Source organism: Alligator sinensis, unplaced genomic scaffold (assembly GCF_000455745.1).
Source record: "Alligator sinensis unplaced genomic scaffold, ASM45574v1 scaffold28_1, whole genome shotgun sequence".
NCBI classification, from domain to species: domain Eukaryota; kingdom Metazoa; phylum Chordata; order Crocodylia; family Alligatoridae; genus Alligator; species Alligator sinensis.
Window position 1 is genome coordinate 64,838 of NW_005842133.1, and position 13,151 is coordinate 77,988.

The window sequence follows — 13,151 nt, forward strand, 5'->3', positions numbered from 1 at the left end:
TCCCCCCCATAACTCCCCTTCCAGCACCGCCACTGCCCACCCCACCCCTGCCTGCCCCAAGCACAGCCTGGGCCCAGCCTCCCACGCCAGGAAGAGTCTGGCGCAGCCTCCAGCCCCAAGTGTATGGCAGCAGCCTGCCCTTGCTCTACGCACAGATCTGGAGAGCACGTGACCCCCATGCCTCCACCGGGGATATGCGCAGCAGCAGGAGCCGCCCTCCCATGCCCCTAGATGAGCCGCGCCTCCGTCCACACCCAGCCCAGTCCTGGCTGTGCAGCACCTGGCCCTGCCCCAGTCCCACTCTCTCCCTCACCGCGGGGGCCTCAATCTGTCCTCCCCCCAACTTACCAGCCGAACGCTGCTCTCCAGGCTGCCGGGCTGCATATTAGCAATCAGATCGGTATCAGCCAATGTGACTGGTTAATAATTGGCCATTGGTATCAGCCCAAAAAATGTTTATTGGTGCACCCCTATGTAAGACACTTTTATAGGGAAAATAGAGAGATGCAAAGAACCTCGTATGTAGTGAACTCAGCCTACTGGTGTGCAACTTGTTGTCTTCAGTGTCAAGTGCAATAAGCAGCAGAATTCTGCAGAGTATAGGATAAGAAGGTGAAACAAGTCAGAATCTGGTGTGCAAAACTTCATCCTTATGGTGTCAAATTGATTGACATTAGCTTCCAGATTTTAAGTTGAGTTTTAGCTCGTGATAGAAACAAATCTTTTTGTTTACAAGATGAGCAAACCAACAGAACTTCATAGAAATCACAGACAGAATGAACATTGATTTCCACTGCCTTTATCAAAGTACGGTGTTATAAAAGAAAAGTTACTCTGTTTCAACATCTAAACAATAATTACTTATTAGAATTTACTGGGCAATCGGTACATTGTAGTTGTTGATTATCTCTTAATTTTAATAATTACAATATTCTGACTTTAGCTATATTTCTTCATAGAACTTGATGAGAAAGTACATATAATGCATACCTGCTTTCTAAATTTCTGATAATTTTCTAATTCTACCCTGTTGTCAGTATCCTCCCTAGAGATGCACCCTTTAACAGTGAGGTGTCCTTCAACCTTTGAGTGATAATATTTTCCATAGTCCTAAATTTCAGGTAATAAATGCTGATTGGGCCTTGTCCATACTTCCTTGTCAGCAGAAGTTCTGGCAGTAGATACTGCTGCCAACAATAAGCTATGAGAAAGCATACGCATCCATGTACTTGTGGTAGCTCCACTCCGAATTTCTGTTGCCAGAATGCAAAGTTCACCATCTGAAAGCGTCAGATACTGAATGGAGACTGTTGCAGATGGCACAGAAGTGCCTGTGTGCCTGTTTTGGTGGCTGTTGGCTGGCAGCAGAAGTCTTACAATGCTTAACACTAGTGATGCAACTGCTGGCAGAAAATAGGGTTCTACATCTGCAGGGGAGCTTTGAGTGTGGCAGCACTGTTTTTTGAGCAGGAAAGATTCAATCTAAGACCCATTTCTACCTGTTCTAATGCTGAAATAGTAAACTTTAAAGTATAGCAGTTATTTATAACTGTTTTTCCCCCACCTCTGGTTTATTGTGAATCTGTGTCCATTTATTTCTGAAGATCTGATGATGAACAAAGTTGGAGTATTGCAGCTCTCTTCAAGTTAATAGAGCATAACGCAAGAAAACAGCAAGAAAAGGAATAAATGGTACATCATACCTGTGCTCCCTATTTGATGCCAGGTGCTCATTCTTGTCATTAAAACCATGAAAGGCTATTAGAGCTATAAGAGTTTTCTCTAATCCACTCAGAGAAGCAGCCACATTCTTTTGGCATGTTATGACAAGGATAGTTATGGTAGTGTTCTCAGTGGGTGATCTTTGGAAATTGAGCTGCTCACTAAAGGAGATTAGCATGAGTCTAATTTGACCATTTTCAATCCAAGACATAAGACGCTCCTAATTCATAAAAGCCTTCGTTCAGTAATGAAAGCTGAAAAGGGGATGATATTTCCTGTCGATTATGGAATGAGGAAAACTAGAAATCCTTTAGTAATAGTAACTGGGTAGAGATTTTTAAAAATATTATTATATTATATAAGTATTTATCCCACACTTAAGTATTAGTAAGAGTATTTTATTGCACCATATACCACAACAATCGGAACTGTAAAATACTTTAAGTCTAAAATTGTTGCATTTTGAACTTCCCTAGGAATTGGCTGTTTTTTTACTTTCACATAGCTTATTTTTTTTCTTTTTGTCCTTTTCTTTTTACATGCTAAAAATACTTCTCAATCTGCTCGTAATTGTGGGAACAAGCTAATCAGACTATATTGTCATTCGGTGCTTAATGCCAAACTTTAGTAGAGATTTTAAATTTGTACTTATTTTAATAAGATGTAGAAATTGCAAGCCAAATAGGAGGTTTGATGGCATCTCATTTTGCAATCATTTAAAGAAATTGTGATCTAGATACCAAGTTAAAAGGCATGATATTGTCTTTTCATGTTCTGTCATGATTTACTTGTGCTGCTTCAAATGGAACACTTGATTTGGAAATGTCCAGAAGGAAAGCAAATGGACTGCTGCAATATATGCACATGCACTTAGTACTACTGGTAAAATAACAGACACTTTTTTTTCTTTGTTTTGATTCCATTCTTGAATTTCACTATTTAATGAATTGGTACCAAATATATCCTAGTCATCTTCCTACATGTCATCCACAAAACAATTTAACTGGACAGAGGGCATGGGATAGATGTAATAGATATTTGTTTGGATTAGTTTCATTTGTCTTTCGGTTATGCTCCCTCCAGGCACTAAGAGAAAGAGAGGGAAGAGTTCAGATCAGGAACACTGTTGCAGGCATAGGATGATTTGTGTGGCTGAACAGGAGTGTATGAGAGGGTTATGAATGTAGAAGCTAGTATCTTGGATCCTCCCATCCCATGAAAGTGCCTGCTTGGGACCTCTAGTCTTGTCTGATCTCTCTGTATCCTCGAAGCTGGTGGGGGGTAGGGAGCAGCCCAAGCTCCTTCTGACCCCAAGACCTTTATCTTTGGGTCTCTCACCTTTCCTGGTCTCCCAGGGTCTTCCTTTCTCAGGGAGCTGCCATATCATTCACTCTCAAACAAGGGACTTTGCCCTCTTGATAGAAAACTGCATCCCAAAATCCCAAGCAATAATGCAGACAGTTCCTCTTCAATAAAAGCAGATATTGGGGGTAAAGGCAACAGGACAGTGCCCCCAACAAAGGCACTCAATTTAGCTCATGCAACCCTGCACATGCCCTGCTTCCCTCCCTCTCCCCCCACTCCAGGTTAGCTTAGCATAGGGCCTTGGATGTTCCTTGGTTTCTTACTCTTTTTAGATTCTCCAGCTCCCAGGGGGATTTCCTGTTTTTGCAGGCTTCTCCTTCCATTGGTCCATTATGATGCTCATCTCTCAGCTTCCTTGGAGTTTTCGAGCGTCACCTCCTATACTACCTTGTTGACATATCAACAAATCTGTTCATTTTCTTTATTCCTGAAGATCCATTTTGTCTCTTGCTGCAGCTCTGGGACCTAGCAGGGGCTCTTCTTTCCCCATATACAGGCTAGTCAGGGAAACGGGCATATGACATTATTACATGAACACATTTAGGTCAGGTACAGATATTATATTTTTACCGCTATAAGTGATCGGAAACTGGTCTATACCTGTAACAGAGCATATGTTTGGCGCACAAAGCTGGTTTATACCCACAGCAGAACAGAAGTTCAACATGCTGGTTTAAACTGGTTTAAAAATGGCAAAACATGGTGTAATATTTGATCTCCCCTCCAAAGGGTGAATGTGCATTCTGTTCACTACTAATCTAAACTACACTGCTTACAGAAAACTGTAACCTAGATTGATTCCTCTTTGGGCTTTTTTGAATGTCTGTATCAAGATTTAAAACACAAATCTTACAATAAAACCTCTAGCTTGTCACAGCAAGCTATTTAGGCTGGGTGAAGCAAGGGGAAAAAATGGAACAAAAAGAGATGTGGGAGTTGGTTATTGAACTATATGGGTCTTTTGAAGAGTATTAGGAGTTTAAACTTTATATAGTTATTTTCTATTCAGATCAGTTTATTGGATTAAATGTATAAACTAAAGAGTATCTTTTACTTCAAAATTCCTCACAAATTTAAATGCATTTAAATTTTAGTGTTGTAGCTGGTAGGATACTGAAATAGCATTTGCATGTTCTCTATTTTTCCCTTGGCTTGAATGTACCTTTTTGGCAACAAGACTAGTTTAGTTAATTGCAAAATAAAAAATTATGCATGGTTACATGCAAGCACCAATAAATAGCCCAAGTAAATTTTCCGTGAATACCAATAACTGCTACAATGGCCAACACTTTGCAGTTGGACTGCTTTGCACCGGACATGTAAAACCATTAAATTTGTGAGTCCAGAGAAGCAAATGTATTTAAAAAAAGTCCTACCACCTATAATATCAGTGGATGATTTTGATTCGTAATGGATTAAGTGAATTTTTATAACTATCTTTAACTCTTGAAGTGGGTAGTGCTTAGACAATTGCCCATTATGGTAATATGCCAAATATCACTTTTTTCGTTATTAATAATATATGAATTTGAAACACAATAGTATTAAAACTTATTCCAAACTGCTCCTGCTTGCTGCATAACCTAACAGCATACTTTGTAGATTTGTATTTGGTATATTTCAGTGCTGAGTCCGTAACCCTGAATGACTGCCTTCAGTTGTCATACCTCCCTTCGAAAAGAAACTACATGTTGCTACTCTATCCCAGAGAAATTTTGATTCTTGACCTGGAAGTGAACCAGACAGTGGGTGTGATAGCAATTGAAAGAACAGGGATACCTTTTCTACAGGTAATTTATCCAAGTGTTTTGTTGCTAAGCTAATTTAATTGAATATTTTTTTTTTTACGGCAGGATATTTAAGATTGCTTTTTTTAAATTCTATTGACAGTCTTCTAGTGAATTTTTATAAATATCAAGTACATGAATAAAAGTATCTTTAAAATTCCATTTACTGCATTTGTGTCAAATCTGTGTTGGGATTTTTAGTCTTTGAGACTCATCAGAAATTCCAATTTGGGTGTGAAAAGGATAGGTCCTGAACGAGCACTAGTTTCTCAGAAATTCCACTGACAATTAATGAAAGCTGTATATCTAAATATTAGGTGTGTCAATTATTTTACTAGGTCTAGGGAAACAAGATGGGTTTTTTTTCCCTGCTGAGGGGGTAAGAATTAGTTGTTTCAACCTAGGATACTTCTTATTGCTGAGTTTTATAAAGGGGAACTGTGTGCTGAGAAATTGAACCCAGGATCCTGTGACAGTGCCGAGTATTATGTTCTCAGAATTGCTTCCTGTGTCTCTGCAAGAATGGATGTTGCTATCAGGAGATAGACTGGGAAGACCATGGAAGAGAACATGAGTCTGGACTACTCCATCCACCCATCCCAATGCCTAAATGCCAGCAAAGATTATGCTTCATAGGTTTGGAGAAGAGGTGCCACTGCTTCTTCCTGTACCCCTTTGGTCCATTTGAAAGAGCCAGTTGATCGTCTTCTGCTTCCTGCTGTACATAAACTATACTGGCATGCATCAGCCATTCTGCTACAATTACTGCCCTGCTCTCCTTGTTGAATTATGAAAATGTAGTTTAAACTGGATTTCCAAGATAATGTCAGTATGACCAAGTCACCCTCTTTAGGATTAGAAGAATTTTTCCCCTCAGGACAAAACTGATGATGTCAGGGATTTTTTTTTGCTTTCCTCACAGCTTCCTAGAGGCCTAAATTTGTTTAAAAAGAGTGACGATGGGAATTTAAACACTGTGAGGTTAAGGGGAGTTCATCACTTCATTTAGCTTGCAGCAAGTTACTATCAGAGCACGTGGAAATACTGGAAGCTGGCTAGTGAACCCTATTAGCCTTCCATTGCATCTGCTTTTCCTGCATGCTATAATGGAAGCTTTTTAAATCTCATTGTATGATTAGTTGATATTTGTGGAAGTTGGTATTATATTAGAAATAATGTAAATAGAATGATTTCGGGGAATTGCACGTTTTAGCATCTTGCGTATATATTCCAGTTATTTTCGCAAACATTCCAGCAAGGTAAGCAGAGTTTGTCAGTAGTCTTCCTTCCATGAGCAGTCTCCATGTTAATTTTTTTTTCCTTTTTAGTTTCTTTTTTTATTGGTATTTTATCTCATCAGGATGTCATTTTGAATTCTGATAAGTTGCAGAAGTATTTATAGAAGAGAAGCTAATCATCCAACAGTTGCATTTTCAGTTTACTTTTGTGGGAGGGCATGGAAAATTAAAAGCTTTGGAATCGGAGAAAACTGCTGCGTTTATCTTAAATCTGAACAAAGGTAGGCAAGAGGGGAATTAGACAGTTAATTTTACTGCATCTCTTTTTTCTGATCGTGCATTAACAGATTCCAAATTTTGAATGACATTTTTTTATTTACCAGGTGCTCTCTAATTGTAGGGGCAGGGTGCTTTCTGTTAAGAGAGGAGTAGAAAAAACAAATGACGATTAGCTGGCTTACAGGCTGATTGTATTTTGAGTAGAATAGAAAGAAATTTGGTAGGGAAAAAGTTGGCCCCTGATGCAGCAAACATTGTTTAATTTAGCTCTCTGAATCCTTCTGCAAATCCACCTTAGTTTGTTGTGTTATAAAACTTACCAGTGTGGAAACAATCCTGCGGAGAAAGGAAATTTCATTTTCTGGTTGTTTAGGTTTTTACACAAAATATGACATGGACTTTTTTTTGAGCATTTACTTTTGCTTGATTAGGTTGTGAAGTCAAGTCTGGGGTCCTAACTAAGTGAATGAGATCATGTGATTAGAGAAAAAGCAAAGTACAAAGCTACAACAGAGGTGTGCTCAAAAATCTATCTGCATGTTGAAGAAATGCTACCTTAAAACAAATGAAACCATTGAAGTCCTCAGAAGCATGCTCTTTCCTCCTGAAACCAGTATCAATAATACCAGTAAATTTAGTATCCCAATTTACTTCATAAGTCATCAGTGATGAAGTTCTCAAATTGATTCATGTAGACCTTATGAGCAACATGGCACTGACTGACTTAATTTCAGGGGCTGAATGTTATTAGATGTTATCAAATGCCTTTCCCAATTACTCTTCACAGTCTTCAATACATACTTTTGTTCTAAAATGCATGAAATATTTGGGATTTGCAGACATCTTCATGAATATCCAGCAGTTATTTACATATTTATGCATAAAACCGTGTAATCTCCTGAGTTGTAAGGAACTGAGATTTTGCTTACGCTTATGTATATGTACGTGTGTGTGTCTAATAAAAATATATAAACAAATAAAATAAATTGTGTGTATTCATACAATTTATTTTATGATTTAATCCACTCAGGAAAATAAATGTCAAGGGCTGAATAATTTTTATAGCATGGGGCTGCACTGCGTATGTGCACAAGAGGCTGGAATTTCCTTAAAGGGTATTGGTTCTGCCACAGATAATGTGACTAGATATTGACTTAAATAGTCCCTTTGTTTTCTGTTCTTCAGTTACTTTAAAACAATTGACCATGCAGTTCCATAAGCATACTAATATGAATTGCACAGTACATGATCTGGTGTTAATCCAAATGCTTTGGCATCTATTTATATAGGTAATTCCCTGCTTTCAACGTGATGGTTTGTTTTGCCTACATGAAAATGGATGTATAACTTTAAGAGTTCGCAGACTGAACAGTATAATTGGCTCTCCAAATGAGGAACCAGGTGAGCTTGTCAACAAATGGGTAAAATGGAGTTTGAGGTTAGTGAGTTCACACTGCTAGCCCTGATTGGATTTCCTGTGGTTTTCAAATACAAAGTCTAAACTTCAGAAACATATTCACAACTGGTTTTTAGTATATTTTATGTGATATTTGGTCGTTATATTTCTTGCCTCTTCCTCTTTTGAGTATTGAATCTTCATTTTATTTCCCAATGTTGATTCTAAATTCTCTTGGTATTCAATATGAGAGAAGATCATGAATATTCTACAAATCCTTTCAGTGCTGAATAAAGTATCTTAAATTACAAATCAGTTTAACAATTGGATCCATAGAGAAACTCAGATAAATGGCAAAGCAAAACACAAATTTGTCTTTGAAGTATTGTTTACAAATGCATTCACAAAAGTGTTTGGAAGTCATTTGCTCTGAATGGTGGTTAGTACTGGAATGATTTTATTGACTCCAATTTTCACTTCTGAGTTACTAAACATATCTAATTTTTTAACAGCATATTACTAAAAGCAAAATGTTTTTGATCGCATTAAATGAGGGATAAGAGATTTAACTGGTAGCTATATGCAAACATAATTCTGTTAATTTTAATGCCCCATGTGAAAATAAATGGTGTTTCTCTTTTCAGTCTTTCTGTGGGACTATAAAATCTGAGAAATTCTGACAGTATGTTGATATCACATTACCTTATTTTAGTTTGATAAACAAGTTGAAGTATTTTAGCTTGGGTGGAAAATAGGTTATCGCTTCTTCTTATACCTGTCTTAAGGGAAACTTTATGTTGTGACCTTTTTAAGATTTGCACAATTCCAATAAAATAACCCATTTTACAGATACCTCTGTTTGAACTTCTTACAGTTATCCAGTGTATATTTTTAAATTAAAATGGTTTAATTTTTAATTTCCTTTTGGTTTTCATCAAACTATTTTGTGTATTCATAGAATCATAAAAATTAGGGTTGGAAGGGACCCCAGGGGGTCATCTAGTTCAACCCCCTACTCAGCAGGACTGTATCCAACTAGATCATCCCAGCCAAAGCGTTATCTAGCTAGGTCTTGAAAACCTCCAAGGATAGAGCTTCCACCACCTGTCTGGGTAACCTGTTCCAGTGTTTTACTATCTTCCTCGTGAGAGAATTTTTCCTAATATCTAACCTAAACTTCCCTTGCTGCAACTTGAGACCATTGCTCCTTATTCAGTCATCTGCCACCAGATGAGACCAGTCTAGCTCCATCTTCTTTCAAACCCCAGCCCCTCAGGTAGTTGGAGGCTATTACTAAATCCATTCTGTTTTCCCTTCTCCAAACTAAATAAACCCAGCTTCTTCAGCCTTTGCTCATAAGTCATGACCCTCAGCCCCCTCACCATTTTTGTTGCCCTCCATTGGATTCTCTCCAATTTGTCTACATCGTTTCTGTAGTGGTGGGCCCAAAACTGAACACAGTACTCCACATGTGGCCTCACCAGTGCTGCATAGAGGGGAAGAATCACTTCCCTTGACCTGCTGGCAACACACTTACCAGTGCAGTCCAGTATGTCATTAACCTTTTTGGCAACAAAGACACACTGCTGGCTCATATTCAACTTATTTATTGTCCTCTGTAACTCTCAGGTCCTTTTCTGCAGAGCTGCTCCCTAGTCAGTCAGCAACCCAGCCTGTACCGGTGCATGGGATTATTCTGTCCTAAGTGCAAGACTTTGCACTTGTCCTTGTTGAACCTCAAGAAATTTCTTTTGGCCCAATCATCCAGTTTGTCTAGGTCACTCTGAATCCTAGCTCTAACCTCCAGCGTATCTACTACTCCCCCCAGCTCTATGTCGTCTATAGACTTCCTGAGGGTGCATTCTATGCCATCTTCCAGGTCACTGATGAAGACATCGAACAAACTGGCCCCAGGACTGACCCCTGGGGCACTCCACTTGATACCAGCTGCCAACTAGACATCAAGTCATTGATTACTACCGTCTGAGTCTGATGCTCCAGCCAGTTTTCTGTCCACCTTATAGTCCATTCATCCAGCCCATACTTCCTTAGCTTGCCTGCGAGAACAAGGTGGGAGACTGTATCAGTGTTGTGGGAGACTGTATCAAAAAAACAAAAAAAAAAGTATTCTAACCAAAAAAAAAAAAGTCATTTGTATTTTCTACTTCCTCGTGTCAGGCTCCAGTAATAATTTCTAAATTCTGTCCTATATTTTCTCATTGGTGAAATTACAGATCCAGATCCGGTTCAGGAGCTGATCTATGATTTACGAAGTCAGTGTGATGCAATTAGGGTAACAAAGACAGTTCGCCCATTCAGCATGGTTTGTTGCCCAGTGAATGAAAACTCTGCAGCTCTCATTGTCAGTGATGGCAGGGTAATGATATGGGAACTGAAGTCTACCATTTCTGGCAGAAGCTTACGTGTCAGGTAACTGTATTAAGTTTCCATTTTTTAATTATATTTTTTATTCTATTTATGAGAGGCATTTAAGTAACAACACTAAATTATATCTCAAAAATAACAGAATTTGATGTGCTATAGAAAATATGGTAAGCATGTTCCTATAAAGAGGATAAAAACAATTGTACTACGCACAGGGTTTTAAAACTCATTTGTGTTATAGAAGAGACAATTTTACTCATTCCTTTTGCTTTAGGAATAATTGGCTTGTGAACTGGCTGGCATCCTACAATATGGAAGGAACCAACATTTAAATTTTAAGGAAACATTTTCCTTTTAACTACCTTCTCTCCTTCCTACTGTTAGCACTATCACTTATATTTTTATACTAAATGCACATAAAAAAGATGAGAATTGTGCAGAATTAATTACCTGATACTTAGACAGTTACTTCATATTTGTAAGGCTGTATATGAAAATCTCCACAGAAGTTCCTGAAAATAGAAAGTAGCAGGAATAATGGGAGAACAATTCTGGGAAAAAAACACATTTGACATTGTCAGGGATACAGTAATACCATTTTACATTCCAGTCTTCTTTTCTCATCTTTTACAGCAATTCAAGTGTATCACCTTTGTATTCGCCAGCCTCTTTCTGTGGAATCCCTGTAGGAGCATTCCAGAACAAACTTCCAGACCTTTCACTAGATAACATGATAGGTAAGAGTAACCACTATTGGTAGAGTTAGATGTTTAAAACTATTAGAAAATCTTATAATAATGACACACACTCCACTAATCATAAATAGTTTCAGAACTCATTAAAGACATTACCCACTTTTCTAGGGCTTTTATGGTGCAGAACTTTTGTTTGGAACTCAAATGAATTCTAAAAAGAAAATGCTTCCTTTAATGGAATAAAGCAGCACTTCTCTTTTTTTGGTAGTGTGAGCATATTTAACGAAATAATGGATGTAGCTCTAGGGATCATTGAGTTTTAAGTGTGTCCTTGACACTAGCCTATTCATACGCAGTGCAGACATGCTCCCACCACGTGAAGAGTCATTCTGCAGTTTCATCTCTAATTTCCCACTGTTTAAAGCAGTGGTTCTCAGCCTGGCTGTTGCAAGATCCTTGGAAGGGTGCTGCAAGATAAGCTAGATGTAAAGAGATAAGCAGGTAAGCTAAGTAGATAATCACAGATTCAGGCTTGTCCCTTTCTGAATGATCCCCCTCTTCTCTGCAAGCGGGTAAGCACTGAAGTTTATAAATTATTTCTTGAAAATGGTGCCACTCAGTTCACAGAAGTTATGAAGGGGTGCCTTGAGTCCAGTGAAGGGTGCCTTTCATCTGAAAAGTGTGAAAAACACTGGTTTAAAGCAAGGGTACTCAGTCTCTGGCCCACAGGCCAGATGTGGCCCGCAGAGTCATCACATCTGACCTACTGGGACCCCACAGTTGAGAAGTTTAATGTTGGGGGAAGGGTGGCCATTAATATGATCACCCTTCCCCCTGCCAAATTCCTGAACCCCACATGGCAGCCACACCCCATCCTTCTCCCTGCAGCTGGATCAGGGCTGGGCCACATCCTCTCACCTTGTGGGGCCAGGTTGGGGCTGGGTCAAGCTCCTTTCCCTTCTGTGGGGCTGAGCCATGCCCCTTCCTCTGACAGGCTGATTTGGGGTCTGGCTGCCCACCAGTCCCCTCTGCACAGCTGGATGGGGCTTGCCACTCCCACTCTGTGCTCTGGATCGGGACCACGGGTGGACCTGGCACTACCCATCTGGCCCACTGGGCAAAAAATATGAGCACCACTGGTTTAAAGAATATACGATTTCTAGCCATAAGAATGGACACTTAGGACCTGATTATCTTTTACCTACATTTTTTGTATGTATTCGTATTACACAGCTGGGCCAGGATAGTGACTCTAACTCCGACCCCAAGCCTGGGCTGAGGCTGGAGCCAGAGCTGCAGCAGCCACTTACCTCCCAAGCTTGTACTCAGGTCCAGGACAAAGGGCTTTTTCTCCCATATTGCCTAGGGGAAAAACCCTCCTCCTAGATTGAGTAAATATGGTACTTGTCCTCTTTTTTTTTTTCCAATAATAGAGGGTGTCTCGTTAAGTGTTACTTTGCATCATGTATTACACAGATTGTTGATAATACTTATTTATAACTCTTGTGTCTGGTATTAAAAAGGTCATACCCATAGAAACTTGAATTTTTTTTAACATAAAGCAGGACAAGGCACAGTGGCTGAAGAACAGTTAAAAAATTCTTTATTGCAAGAAGTTCATCTGAAATTTCTGCTGACGGGGCTGCTTTCAGGGCTTCCCCTGCCTCAGTTTGCTATCCGTATGTGTCCACCTCTTACAACAAAAAACCTAAAGCAGTATCAAGCACTCCTAGCTGTTGGTAAGTGGATTTTTTTTTAATATATTACTGATTGCTCTGAAAATGTTACTTGACATTTTGTACTAATGAATACTGGTTATCCAGTCCAAAAGAGAGGCTTGTTGTTTGGTCTCTGAAATATTTTGTAAATTCTATTACTTTCTCCTTTGTGTGTGTATAGTGCTTTTTGTTGGCTTGCTATCCTGCCCATCTTGTACACAGCTGTATTTGTGCCTTTCTTTCCTAGTATCACCATTTCCATGCTGCCCTCTGCTGGTGGAACATCTTCCCCAAACCTAATCTCTTTCCATTCCAGATACTCTTATTTACTTCTTGTGTCACTTGTCCCGAAGGACTTATTAAAATGCTGATCTAAGTCCTGAAAGAAATGCTCATTTAGAACTATGGCACTCTTAAACAAAAGTGTATAGGTACAGTAGTAATTGGCCCTGATTATGTTTACCCTTGCTGTATGTATTGAGTTGTTCCATTTAAGTCTTGATTCTTTAACTGACTCCATGTTGGCAAGTCCTTATGCTCATGGTAACCCCCAGTGCCCTCAGCAG

The 13,151-nt window shown here is 39.1% G+C and overlaps 1 protein-coding gene across 1 annotated transcript in view; it reads left to right on the forward strand.

Moving 5' to 3' along the window:
- The window catches only part of WDR11 (WD repeat domain 11), a gene marked incomplete at its 5' end in the record, with an annotated part of 90,301 nt that overhangs the window by 27,400 nt on the left and 49,750 nt on the right, over window positions 1-13,151 (forward strand). The window contains 5 exons of the mRNA XM_006025133.2: window positions 4,712-4,877; window positions 7,681-7,792; window positions 10,022-10,217; window positions 10,806-10,909; window positions 12,433-12,606. Of these exons, the coding sequence (XP_006025195.1) occupies window positions 4,712-4,877; window positions 7,681-7,792; window positions 10,022-10,217; window positions 10,806-10,909; window positions 12,433-12,606 (752 nt within the window). The remainder of the gene's footprint in view (window positions 1-4,711; window positions 4,878-7,680; window positions 7,793-10,021; window positions 10,218-10,805; window positions 10,910-12,432; window positions 12,607-13,151) is intronic.